Source organism: Canis lupus, chromosome 12 (assembly GCF_048164855.1).
Source record: "Canis lupus baileyi chromosome 12, mCanLup2.hap1, whole genome shotgun sequence".
Lineage (NCBI taxonomy): Eukaryota > Metazoa > Chordata > Mammalia > Carnivora > Canidae > Canis > Canis lupus.
This window is the reverse complement of record NC_132849.1, coordinates 2,875,199-2,888,813: the sequence shown is the minus strand read 5'-3', so window position 1 is coordinate 2,888,813 and position 13,615 is coordinate 2,875,199. Positions and strand designations below refer to the sequence as shown.

The 13,615-nt window shown below is 41.8% G+C and overlaps 1 protein-coding gene and 1 long non-coding RNA gene across 6 annotated transcripts in view; one reads left to right on the top strand and one right to left on the bottom strand.

Moving 5' to 3' along the window:
- The window catches only part of LOC140600616 (uncharacterized), a 487,558-nt gene that overhangs the window by 181,667 nt on the left and 292,276 nt on the right, over positions 1-13,615 (top strand). The window lies entirely within an intron of this gene.
- MAGI3 (membrane associated guanylate kinase, WW and PDZ domain containing 3) overlaps positions 1-13,615 on the bottom strand; it is a 236,323-nt gene that overhangs the window by 21,212 nt on the left and 201,496 nt on the right. For 3 of the 5 annotated variants that reach the window (XM_072769095.1, XM_072769091.1, XM_072769093.1), the window contains exons 15-16: positions 13,336-13,524; positions 7,877-8,062 (exon numbers count right to left, since the gene is read on the bottom strand). The exons of 1 other annotated variant lie outside the window; for it this stretch is intronic. In XM_072769095.1, the coding sequence (XP_072625196.1) occupies positions 7,877-8,062; positions 13,336-13,524 (375 nt within the window). The remainder of the gene's footprint in view (positions 1-7,876; positions 8,063-13,335; positions 13,525-13,615) is intronic. One more of the 5 variants, XM_072769092.1, reaches the window with a different exon arrangement.

Sequence of the window (13,615 nt, the reverse complement as noted above, 5' to 3'; positions counted from 1 at the left end):
TTATTCATTATATAAATGTTTCTATTATTATTCTCATAATCATCAAAATGATAAAGTCTTATTTGGGGCTGTATTTCTCTTAAAGTATACATTCTGAAATAGTGACCTTACTTAGCCAAAAATGTTCAATGCCTTAAAGTCAAGTGCTCCAAGAAGGAAGGGTGGAGTATGAACCTTTCTGGTGGGGGCGGGAACCTGTAAATTTTTTGTTGCTCTTTTAGATTACATCATGAATTTTATTTTTCTATTTAGCTTACCAAGTTACTTGTGTTGGTCCTCCTTGCTGGTCTCCTTGCTACTGATCCCCCCTGCACTCCACCTTCCTGGATTCCAGTCCTAGCATATAAACTGAAACATGCCTCTGCCATGCTTAAAAACCTATGGTAACTTTTAATTGCTCTTAATTACGATGCTATCGAAACTTATCACCCAGGCATTTGTGTCTTCCCACTTCATCTCCTGTTCAAAATGTCACTTTCTCCGTGAAATCTCACCTGCTTCTCCTGCTAGACCGTGAACTCCTTGATTGCAGGAATCACACCTCATTTACGTTTATACTCCTCTCCCCACCAGAAATTCCCAGAAGTCCTTCCATTTTTGCTTACTGGATACATTAATTTGAAGTGACCTGCCTCTAACCTTAAGTGTTCATTACATAGTTGAATTCTTGTCTGTCATTGTAAATTCATGGGCACCATTAAGGGAATGGAAACTGATGGGAGAAATTACTTCTAGTAACAAGATGACTGGGAGATACTCGTACCTTTATAGGAGTCCAATTTAGATAATTTTTTGGCTTGGCTGGAGCAATGGGTGTTTGACTTCAGGACAGTAAAAGTAAGCTGACCAATCTCAACTCTTCCCCTACCTTTCCCTAAGGATGAGAGATGTCACTGTAGCATATGGTACCAGTCACATGTTCTCTCCTTGTCCTGTCAAGGTTAAATAAAATTTTCTATCATTGGTATTTTTTTCAGTTTTAGCTGTTTGACCCATGCTACATGGCTTCATCAATTTATTTCTGTGTTGAGAGCTGTTCTAGTTCTCAGAGTTACACATTTATTCCATGATGCCAAATCAGCCTATACTCTCCCTTAGTTTTACCTGCAATTTCTTCAGATAGTAAAGTAATGGGTTAAGTATATCTCTCCCTCAATGAGAATTAAACTTTTTCTGAAGTTTATGTAATTATTTAAGAGAATGTATATTATCAGAGGAAGAACAGCAACATTAAACAATAGTGGCAAACATTAAAATGTACTGTGAATCATCCTTTGCAAGAATAAATGAGAACCCTATGAAAGGACTTTCTAAAATTCGATTAAAGGACACAAAAGATGATCTGAATAATTAGAAAGACATCTCATGCTCTTAGGTGGCATGACTTAGTATTTAAAGGTATAAATTTTCCGAAAGTTAATATATATTCAATATATCCAAATAAAAATTACAGTTGGATTTTTTTTTTTTGGATTTTTTTTTGAGGAGACTAATAATCTGCTCTAAAATTTTATACAGAAAAGTCTTTATGAACTTCTAGTTAATCTGGAGTGTGTGTAAGGAGTGGTTGGGTGAAAACTTGCCTTAACAGAAGGATATTAGGATATACCACTTTTTTTTAAAAAAAGCATATTTGTATATATATACATGTACACACACACTTAAAAATATATTATGTATATTACTGTGAAGAAATATATACGTAAATTAACCTAAGAACAGATAAATCAATAGAACAGAACAGCTAGGAGACTCTTGTTGAAAGGGGAGGTAAATACACAGAAGCAGTGGCTCCATGGATCAATGAGGAAAAGAAGTGATCTAAGAGCTGATGCTAGAAAAGCCCGCTCAATATGAGAATAAAAAAATAAAGCTGGATTCCTCCTAAAACTATATGTAAAAGGGAGGCTCCAGATGTACTACAGAATTAAATGCAAAATTACAAATCAAATAGACCATGACATAAGAGAAAACCTCTGTGACACGGGATGGGGGAGGAGAACTTCTCTAAAGTGAAAGTTCAAAAGCATACGTCATAAGGTAAAAAAAAAAATTGGTTAATGTGATTATGTCTAGATTAAGAAAATCTGGGGGTTCCCTGGGTGGCTCAGTGGTTTAGGGCCTGCCTTCGGCCCAGGGCATGATCCTGGAGTCCTGGGATCGAGTCTCACATCAGGCTCCCTGCATGGAGCCTGCTTCTCCCTCTGCCTGTGTCTCTGCCTCTGTCTCTGTATCTTTCATGAATAAATAAATAAAATCTTTAAAAAAAAAAATAAATTAATTAAGAATATCTGTACAGTGGAGGGCACCATGGTCAACATTAACATACAGATGCCAGGAAAAGGTCTTTGTACTTTCTAAAACTAAATTGGACTACTGCCTGTAAAATTCTCAAGGAATCTCTAAACATCAACAAGAAAAAAGACCACAATCCCACAAGAAAAATGAGACAAGGATGTGAGGAGGCAATCCACAAGAAGAAAAAAAAAACCTGAAAGGAGCATCTGATGAGATACTCAAATTCATGAGTAAGAAGAGAAATGATGAGAGGACACTTCCCATACCCTGGCCAGTTTGAAAGGAGGCTGGAGCCCCATCTTGGCAGACAGGTCCGGGTACAGAAGTGTTCGTGTGCTGCTGGCAGGAATGAAGGTGCAGCCATTATGGAGGAAGCTGGACAGGACCTGGTCAAATTCAGCACATGTACATATTTTATCAACCAACCTCACTCCAAGAAATTCTTATCCCGTTTATAAGATGTGGGTGTATATGCAAGTGTATTGGGAGAGTGTGTGCTCATGGGGAGCTGGAGACAATGTGGCTGCCTGTGGGGGGAGTGGATGGGGAATATGTGGTAAATATGCATTACGAGAAACAGTCAAGTCATTAAAGGAAACTGATTATGTTCATCCAGCAACATGGATAGATCTTAACATCACATGGTGCTATGATACCTGAAGCATAAACAACCAAGTAAAACACAAATGAATCAGACATCATCAACATTAAACTTCTGTGCATCAAAGGAAACCATCATAAGAGAGTGAAAAGGGAACCCATAGAAGGGAAAAAAAGCCTTGTAGGCATAGATCTGTTAAGGATCTACTATCAGAATATATAAAGAGTCTTAGAATTCAACAGTAAGAAAGACAACTCAATTAAAAGCGAGGGAAATATTCAGACAGGCCTTCACAAAAGATACACCAATGGTCAGAAGAACATGGAAAGGTGCTCAACATAATTTGTCACTGGGGGAAACAAAAATCAAACCCACAATGAGATAGCACATCACACTCCTTTTTTCCACAGGAAAAAGATCTGAGGAATAAATATCATGTACGACTCAGGACTGGATCCTGGAACAATAACATGATGTCAAAGAAACAAACAAACATATGGTTCGAGCATTCGGAGAAGAAAGCCCACATAAAATCTATAACACAATACTATTTATGTAACTCAAAAATAAGTGCCAACACACACAAATACGGATTTTAAAAATAAAACAAGGCATACATGATGCACCAGAATGGTTGCCAGTGGGAGCAGGAAGAGAAATGACAGCAGAAAATAGAGACAAATGGGAACATGCAGATAAATAAAGGGAAAACCAAGCCAAAACTCCGTGGCAACAATGCCAGAGCCATTCTGACACGGTCCTTGGTAGATCTGGTGACCAGTGTCATGAACAAGACCTGGCACAGAAGGATAAACCAATGCTGGAAAATAGTATGACTTGAAGATTTCTTTACAGTCGACTAGAAGAGCCAGGCAGGCCTATCTCTGTCCTGCTGGGGAACATAGGTGGGCAGAGTGGTGGCGACGTTGATGGTGGTGGCGGTGCTGTGGGGAGTCTCTGGCTACCAACACGCTGGAGAGCTTATACCACTTGTGACACCTGGCTTAGGAACTTGGTTAACCATTTCCTTGGCCATAAAAACTCTCCAACAGTATCTGGTAAAAGGGGAAAAACAAGAAAGGAAAGGTCACATTTCCTTTTTTCCAGCGACATCTGTGTATTCACAGCAAGCAACTCTGGGTAGTGGGACGGGTGGGGAGGAATCGCAGCTCTGAACCCTGGCCTGAAGGTGAGATTCTGGAACACGGTGTGAACACCAAAAATATTCATCTGGCCCTTCAGTGCAGTTGATAGATTTTATACCGAATACAATGAGAAACCTGGAAGACGTACAAACTCCACGAATCACATTTTTATGGATAGAAGAGACACTTTCTACATTTTTTTTCTCCTTAGAAAAATAAGAGATTCAGAATGTTTCCACAGTTTAGTAGCACTTGAGTATATGATAAAGTAAGGTGTGACCCGAAATGTGACTTGATGAGTCAAACGTGATTGTATTTTAACAGGCTGTGCCTGCGAATAAAATAGACTGTAAAATAGTTACTGCTAGGGGGTTTCCTTGCACGGCTCTCTTTTTCCTAAACAATAATTGGCATTATATAGGAAATCCTGAGTACATCCAGAAGTTTTGGATCATAGTATCAAAGTTAATTTTTCCTTGAAAAAAAATAGCCTTAGCAATTTAGGATAACCTCTCAGAAAAAATACTATCAACAGTAGAGGGTAATTTTGGAAAAAAAAAAATTCTACTAAGAGAAAGGAGCAGTCTCCTATTGAGCCGTCTTCTCCAGGGTGACTCAGTGTGCGGTTCTTGGGTCAGTTAGCAAAAAGATGTGTATAGACATTGTGAGAAAGCATTTAAAACATCTTCTAATGACTTGATAAAATAATTTTCTGTCTCCGTTTTTATTTATCATTTAATTTTTACGTATTTCACAAAAATGCTGGCTGTAGGGGACTAGAAAAGTCACTGATCCTTTTTACAGATGGTTAGAGAAACACTGAGCCACAGGACTGCAAGCTCCACCACTCTGGGGAGCTCCTCTTGCTGCTGTGCGCAGCCATCAAACAAATGTGACATGTAATCTCCTGTGAGTTAATGCCGTTTTTTTTTTTTTTTTTTTTTTTTTTTGTGGGGGGGGTTATCACAGAACAAACTTAAGGCTAAAAAGCAGATTCTAGAGATCATAGTAAAGAAATCACAGTGAAGAAATGGCGACAAAGAAGCCTGACCCAAGTCACATTAAGTAACAACAGTCCTTCAAGAAACATTTTATTGAGCACTTACTACGTGCTTACTATTGTTTCAGGCCCTCCCGTGGGACTTAGCACTGAGCAGGACAAGGCCTCTAACTACAGGAATCCTAGGGCTCCACATTCCGGTGAGAAAGAGGGTAATAAACAAAGAAAGCACTGGTTACATAACCTCAGGTAGAAGTTAGTGCAGGGAAGCCAAGCAGAGCAAGGCAAGGGGGCGCTGGGGTGGTTCTGATACCCAGGTTAGGGAAGGCTGGGCAGTTAGGAGCGCAGGGCCTGGGCCGGTCTGCAGGCTCGTGCGCCCCTTCCATCACTTGTGTTGTGACCGTGGGCAGGTTCTCCAGCTGTTTGGGGGCTCAGCGTCCTCATCTGCAGGACGGAGGACTGACAGTGCCCACCTGGAGTTGGGTGAGTGGGAGAGGCATGAACAGGCATCAGGTGTTTAGGATCACACCTGCCACGTGGTTAAGTGCCCACTAGATGTCATGAGTCTTTCCTGTGGTGGTGAAACATGGGTGCGACCTGGCTGCGGGGTTCAGCTATGCTGAGGGGGCTGGTGATAAGCTTCTGTTGGAGGGAGCACCTCAGGGGCCTTGTGCAGACGGTGTACATTCTCACCTATCATCTTCAAGGCGATCTCGAAATACACATGATCATCCTCATTCTACAGGAAAAAACCTGCAGCAGGGAGACACTAAGTGGCTTGTTTAAAGCCATCCGCCAAGCTGAGAGGCGTCAGGGGCTCTGTCTGTCGGAGGCTCAATTTTAGGGGGATCCACGCCCCTGCAAGGTCCTAGTACAGAACTCAAAGTCTCCTAACTTTCACTTCGTTTATTCATCCCCTCATCCTTCATTCAGCCACTTAACTCATTTCTTCATTCAAAAAATATTTACTGACCGCCTACTAAGCTTTCATGTTTTCAATTGGTAACACTTTCTTGGTCTTCCAAGAGCAGAGCATTAAAAAAAAAAGATTTTATTTATTTATTTATTCATGAGAGAGAGAGAGAGAGGCAGAGACACAGGCAGAGGGAGAAGCAGGCTACATGCAGAGAGCCCAGGGTCTCCAGGATCATGCCCTGGGATGAAGGTGGTGCTAAACCACAGAGCCACCCAAGCTGTCCAAGCAGAGCATTTCAACCGGGCCACAGTCAAACAGGAACAACGCTCGATGGGCCACAGAGCTACAGGGTGCTGTGGGACTCACAGGGGAAGTCAAAGGGGCCTCGCTGGAGGGTCTGCTGCCAATGCTGGGAGTCCAATTTAGTAGGTGCCTGGGAGTAAAATCCTAACACTTTCTGTGCAGAGGAAGGGGAAGCACTAGGGCTTCTGTAGAGGAGGATTTTAGGAGGAAGGAGCAGCAGAGTCTGGAACAGACTAGAAAAGAGAAATGGACAGGGGCAGGGATGTCATGGGGTCTAAGGGGTAGGAAAGGCCCCTGGGAGCAGCTGGGAGGCATCCTGTGCACACAAAAGCACCCCTCAGGGTTCTGGGGAAGGAGCCACAATGGAGGAGGTGATGAGGGAAGGGCAACAGGAAGAAACAAGAATAGAAGAATCAAGAATGAAAAGATCCCGAAACTGACAACGCTAGAGGACCATGGGGGCACCTAGGGGTAGGGGGCATGAATACACATCATAGTACAAGGGATTTTCACATGCAAGACCAACTCTTCATAATTCTGCTATTTGGGGCTTCTCCTCCTTAGTTCTGCAAACTCAGGGAAAACGAGGTGCGCATTCTGTGGTGCTGACGTTGTGATTCATAAACAAAGTGTGAACTGGCGCCATTCAACGTGGTTCCTAATTAGAAGCTCTTAATGATGGATAACCAGGCAGCTCAAACGTGAAGCAAGACCCCAAATGTATTTTATGCCCTATTTCCTGGCCTTCCCCAACCTAGACGGAGGCTGCTGGGATACAGGAGAGCCACACTGTGCTTGGGCCTGCCATGAAAGGCTGGGGAGCCACAGGTGACTTTCTTTGAATCTTCAGAGGATTTCCTCTCCCACAAGCAAGCCGAAACTTAACACATTATTTTAAGAAAATAAAGGAGATGTGGTTTATGTATACAATGGAATATTCCTCAGCCATTAGAAATGACAAATACCCACCATTTGCTTCAACGGGGATGGAACTGGAGGGTATTATGCTGAGTGAAGGAAGTCAATCGGAGAAGGACAAACAGTGTATGTTCTCATTCATGTGGGGAATATAAATAATAGTGAAAGGGAATATAAGGGAAGGGAGAAGAAGTGTGTGGGAAATATCAGAAAGGGAGACAGAACATGAAGACTCCTAACTCTGGGAAACGAACTAGGAGTGGTGGAAGGGGAGGGGTGGGGGTGGGGGTGAATGGGTGACGGGCACTGATGGGGGCACTTGACGGGATGAGCACTGGGTGTTATTCTGTATGTTGGCAAATTGAACACCAATAAAAAGAAATTTATTATAAAAAAAAGAAAATAAGATCTGAGAAGTGTCGTGGTCTCTCTCACTTCTGAGTGCCTGTGTCTCTGGCACAAAAGAAACGGCCACCACTCACAAACCAGATTATTTTTCTTAAGCTACTGACAACTTTTTAATAAACTGTCTTGTGAATTCATTAAACAAAAGAGGCAAAATAGGAGACCCTGGGGTGTATAAATGGTTCTAAATGGTTCGATCCCTGCCCTGGTCCTGGCGGCACTACAAGAAGCCGCCACCTCCCACAGGCCCCAGGATGCTTGCGTGGGCCTGGGGAAAGCACCCTCCTTACCTTCCTCGGCAACGACCGTTAGTGTGACGGTGACGCCAGCATCCTTGATCAGCTGAACAATGCTATCATGGGACAGTTCAACAATGGACTGCCCGTTCACCGCAGAGATGTGATCTCCGATTTTCAGTTTTCCACAGCGATCCGCAGGACTTCCTTCTATGACTCGGCCAATTTTATGAGGAATAACTAGGGGGGAGGGGGAAATTGCCCAAGTTTTTCAATTATTTAAGATATGTCAGTGTTGGATTTATCAGCATTTAAAAATTCAACATAACACCAAAAAACATTCTTTAAAAGCAGAGCAAAAAATCCCACAAAAAAAACCCCAAAACCCTGCATGTGATCATCTTACCCAATTGTAACCATTTCCACACCACCTTCCACTCTGGGCTCACATGCACAGATCCTCTTTACACAGCTGCAATCAGAGCACATAAACCTTTCTCCAATTTTATATTGTTGTCCTAACAATCCTGCTTGCAGGCTACCGACTTCATTGAAACTTAGGATACCAGCTCAGGAAGCTGGTGTTTCCTGCTTATTGCTGGCCATTGGGGCTGCATCGTATTTTGGCTATTTCAGAAACCGCCACAATGAAACCATCTGTGGTTCTGCTGAAGGGGCATTTATTACCCCGGGGGACCTTGTAAATAAATGCAGTTCAAATTCAAGGTCAGGACTCAGAAGTTACTGGTCAGAAATACAGGCACGATGAAACGACTGACCGTTAAAACGAATCCTACTTAGTTCTATAGCAAAATTAACTCCTTTTGTTTATGCCTTCATATATTTTTTAAGATTTTATTTATTTACTCATGAGAAACACGAGAGGCAGAGGCACAGGCAGAGGGAGAAGCAGGCTCCCTATGGGGAGCCCCATGTGGGACTCGATCCCAGGACCTAGGATCATGCCCTGAACCAAAGGCAGACGCTCAAACCCTGAGCCACCTAAGCACCTTGCCTTCAAATTTTTTTAAAATTAGAAAAGCTGAGGGGAATCAGAATACAAAATGTTTAACATTGAGATTATTTGGCTCATGGATAAAATTCTACCCTGAATGCACAAAGCAGGGTCTAAGAGACTTGCGAAGATACGCTGTGCAGTTCTACTGGCTCCTGATGCTGAAGGCTTTCCTAGACTATTGAGACACTGCTGTTATTACGGCTTAAAATGAGTTCTCAGACATTCAGGAAATCTTGTCCAAATATCTTTTACCCTTTTTAATTAAGAGGCATTTGAATTAAGAAAGAAATGTTCCTCCCATGTTCCTTAATTTCCTTATTGAGGTCAGTAAACTTCTTAGGCACTTGCCTCCTGTTGACCACTGACTGTTACGAATAATTTATGTTTAAAATGGCACTCTGAGTATGTTTAATTTCCAGAGTAAAATGGGCTCCTGACTAGTATTTCTGAGTCAGAGTAGGTGTGTGTTAGGGACATTTTAATAGGCCTTCATTTGAACTGGAAGTTATGCTTGGCCATGATTTACAGCCCCACAGACAATGCCATTCCCCGGCCCTTCTAGGATTCTACATTGAGAGAGCGTTTATCCTGAAATGGAGGAAGTCAATGTTGGAGCAAGTGCCTTTTAGCTCTGAATTATATCAAGCACTTATCCTGCAAACAAAGTGATGAGAAAGGTGCCAGAGCAGGATGGGCCATGTCCCAAGCCAAGGCTGGTGTGAGTGCTTCACTTAGAGTAGGTGGCATGTCAGAAAAGGATGCTGAGGTGGACAGTGGCCAGGTAGTGACCTAATGCAATACCTCAGTTACTCTCTACCTTAGAAAAGATCTACCGGGACATGGTGTTCATCCTACATGTCTTGAGAAGCCAATCAGTCAGCCCTGGACACACTGCAAGGGGTTTGTTCAGACTTGGGAAAGCATCAAACAAAATGAGTCTCTGAAGTGCCAGGGGTACCTGTCTCATCATGGGAGCAATGTGCTCAAAGGGAACGGGCAAATCTTGGTACACAACATCCTGAAGGGCTAGCTGTCTGGGTGAAGAAGGCAAAAGTAGTCTATTACAGCCTGAGCATTTACAGCAGTTCTACCAAAACAGCTGAAAACAGCAAAGAGACCAGTAGAAGGAGAACTTCTAAAGGCTAGAAAGTTTTCAAGGTAACCCTGGAGAGTACACATAGCCAACAAAAGTCTGAAGTCCTGCCTTGCTTTTGCTGGTATACAAAGTCCACGGGCATTTGCCATAAAACCAGTTTATCCGTCTTCATTCATCTTTGGCCTAAATCTGCCTCCCAGGTGGGCTTGTCCAGCTGCTGAGGTCACTTTCGTGCTCTTATAACATTCCTTTCAGGAAAAGAAAGGGCAGTAACTGGAAATGTCCCCTCTCAAAGAACACTTTGCAAGCAGAACTGAAAAGTATATGATAAGAAAGGGAAATACTAAAACCTCTGAAGCACTGGCAAAACAAAAACTAGCCAAGTCCTTTTCATCTTTTTTTTTTTTTAATTTTTATTTATTCATGATAGGCACACAGTGAGAGAGAGAGAGGCAGAGACACAGGCAGAGGGAGAAGCAGGCTCCATGCACCGGGAGCCTGACGTGGGATTTGATCCCGGATCTCCAGGATCACGCCCTGGGCCAAAGGCAGGCGCCAAACCGCTGCGCCACCCAGGGATCCCAGTCCTTTTCATCTTAAATAGAGGTCTTTTCTAGGTACTCTATTCATTGAGTGAGAGAGAGGGAGCATGAGCAGGGGGAGAGGTAGAAGCAGACTCCCTGCTGTGCGAGGAGCCTGACGCCAGGCTCGATCCCAGGACCCTGGGATCATGACCCAAGCTGAAGGCAGACGCTTAACTGACTGAGCTACCCAGGCGCCCAAGAATCTCAGAATTTCATGACTGGTGTCAGAGATGCTACCGGGAACTCTGCTTGGGACAAATGTTGCTGGAAAATACATGTAATCAGAAGGAAGAAATAATCTATCCTGAACAGAGTACTAACGTATAGCAAGAGGGGGTCCATAAAGAGTGATCTATTCCGACAGTTTCCCTTGCCTTTTCACCTGTGCTAACTCTTGTCTAGAGCACACTTCCTCTGTGATGCAGTTCGCAAGCTACTGCTCAGTCGTTGTGAGTGGCAGCTCCTCACCTACACCCCCCAGGACCCTCCTTCTATCTATAGGAGACGAGTGGGATCCCAAGAAGAAGGCCCGTAGGACTCAGCATTTTGTGAGAACATCAACTAGCATTTCAGGAAAATTACCAATTCTGGGTTTGCACCAATGACAGAAGATCTCAGGTACTTTATATAAAATTCATGGACACCCGAAGCCTAACTAATTTACCATTTGGATTGATAATTAATGAGCTGCAAACACTCATTTCCTGCTATACATGAGCTGTTGCCTTGATCTTATATTTTAATTGGGCTTTCTTTCCCATCTCGTTACTCAAGTATTGATAAACTTTTTAAAAGTCCCCCCCCCCCCAAAAAAAAAAGCAAGAGTCAGTGACAAACAGTTTTATAAATAACACAATGGTGAGAGCAGCAGAAGCTCCGACAAGCAGCAGCAGCCAACATTCATTGAAGGTCCAGGCTAAAGGCTCACATGTATTATCTGTTTTAATCCTTAGACTCCTCTGAGACAAGAAGTGTTATCATCATCCTCATCTTACAGAGGAAATTGGAGCTCTTGGAGGGTAAGTAATTTGCCCAAGATCAGACAGCTATTAAAAGACATAAGCGGGGCTTTGAATCCAAGGTTGTCTGATTACAGAGCCCAGCACCTAATGACTCTGTCTCATACAGAAATCTAGCATCTCTGGTACACAGAACCATCAACATAGTAAGAAACAAAATGAATAAATAAAAAAATATTTTAAAAATTTAAATACAGACAAATCTACACAAAAAGGATATACTTAATATATTAAAATGCAATATAACTTTTAAACATAAGCAAATAATATAGAAATTTTAAACCTATATAAAGCAATGCAACTTATTTTACTGAATTCCTTCGTATTGCTTTGTTTTATGGGGGACCCTAGACTCTTCCTTTACTTTTGGCAGTCTTAGAAAAGGATGATCTTCAGTGTAAAAAGCGGTCAGCATCTATCACACGGAGTAATAATCTTGCACTATTTCTATTACTCTGAATGTGTAGGGTCATCGTATGGCCTTAGAATACCAATATGGTTATCTAACATGCTTATTTGGTTTAGGAAAAGCTGATTTCCAATGATACAACACGAAATCCACCAGAAATCTGCTTTTTTTCATTTTTCTAGCACAGGCCACATAATCATCCTCAGAGCATCAGTGACAGTTCCAGTTCCAAGTGTTACCATAGCAACTGCTTCTGGAAAATGGAAACTAGTTATCAGTGAGCAGTGACCTGATACTATAGTAATAACTCAGCCATGTCACAGAAACCTTCTTCCTTTACACACTTGCATTGATTTTAGCAATATTTTTGCAAATTGGCTTGGCTTACAACTACTGAAAGGGTTTTCTTCTTTTTCTAAGATTTTAGTGACCGTTTAGTCTAAGAGGATCTCACTATTTACGATAGAATCAAATCCACCCGCAAAGGCAAGAGCACATTTTCCTGTGGTCAAAGATGTTTACCATTTGACTTGGAAAAATAAAGTCACCAGACAAGTATGATCGATCAATCCCAATTTTCTGGTTCTCATCTTATTTTCATTTGGATCTTATGCTTATATTTAAAGATGATTACTTCTTAGAAACATAAAGGCAAAACAAATATTTAATTTGCTGGATCGTAAGAGCCCTGTACATACTAGAGGTAATTCCTCCTTTGTTGAAGGAATTAATATATATATTCAACCTTCCCAGGTAACAATATTCTGTTAAACTGGGTTCAGGATATTTAGATTAATGTTTAAAGTTCTGACAAAATTTTTACTTTCAGTGACACATATATAAAAGATAAGAATGCCTCTTGTCACTCAAGGAGTTTCCTTTAGAGCTGGAATGTGGCAATTATGATCAAACAATACAAAAGGACTTTTTAAGACATATTTGGGTCATGATTTTTCTATTAATCTGTTTTGCTTCTTTGCAACTGCTTCTAGCATTTAATTCATTTCTGCATACAGTTTCTCCTAATTAAAAAATCAAAACAAAACCAACCACCTATGCCTCCTTATTTGAAAAAAACTCAGCATTGTCCTTTTGTTGAATCTATTATTAGGGCACGCCCCTAATCTACTGCCATGGGATAACCTGGATGCAACCGGAGCTGCCAAGACCGATTTTATGGAATCTGAGATGATAGATAAACCTGAAGCCTGGAAGTTTAGGTTTGGATTACCTGGTTTTGAAAATAAAGAAAACATCCATCATTCTTAAAAAGATAAGTCTCTAAGGCAATTTATACATAATTCCTAATTAGTCTCACAAAGCCCATTGAGAGACTCAGGAGATTAAAATTGCAGGGACAATAGGTAATCAATCCAGCGGCCCTTACCTCCTGGAGGTGGTTTGTTTTTGGAGGTGAGGATGACAAAGCCAAATCCTTCATTTTCTTTTCGTTGCAAGACTACATCATAGGCCTCTTGCAAAGCAGGCCTGGCTGGGACCTCTGCTCGGTTGAGGCGGGGAGAGCCATTCTGTGCTGAGAGGAGGGCTTGAGAGCTGTCATCCTCCGGTTGTTTCTCTATAATAAACATGACCAATTCTGGTATTTTCAGAACATCATATTTTTTGTTAACTAAAGTGCTTTTGTGCTATACCTTTCATGAGAAAAT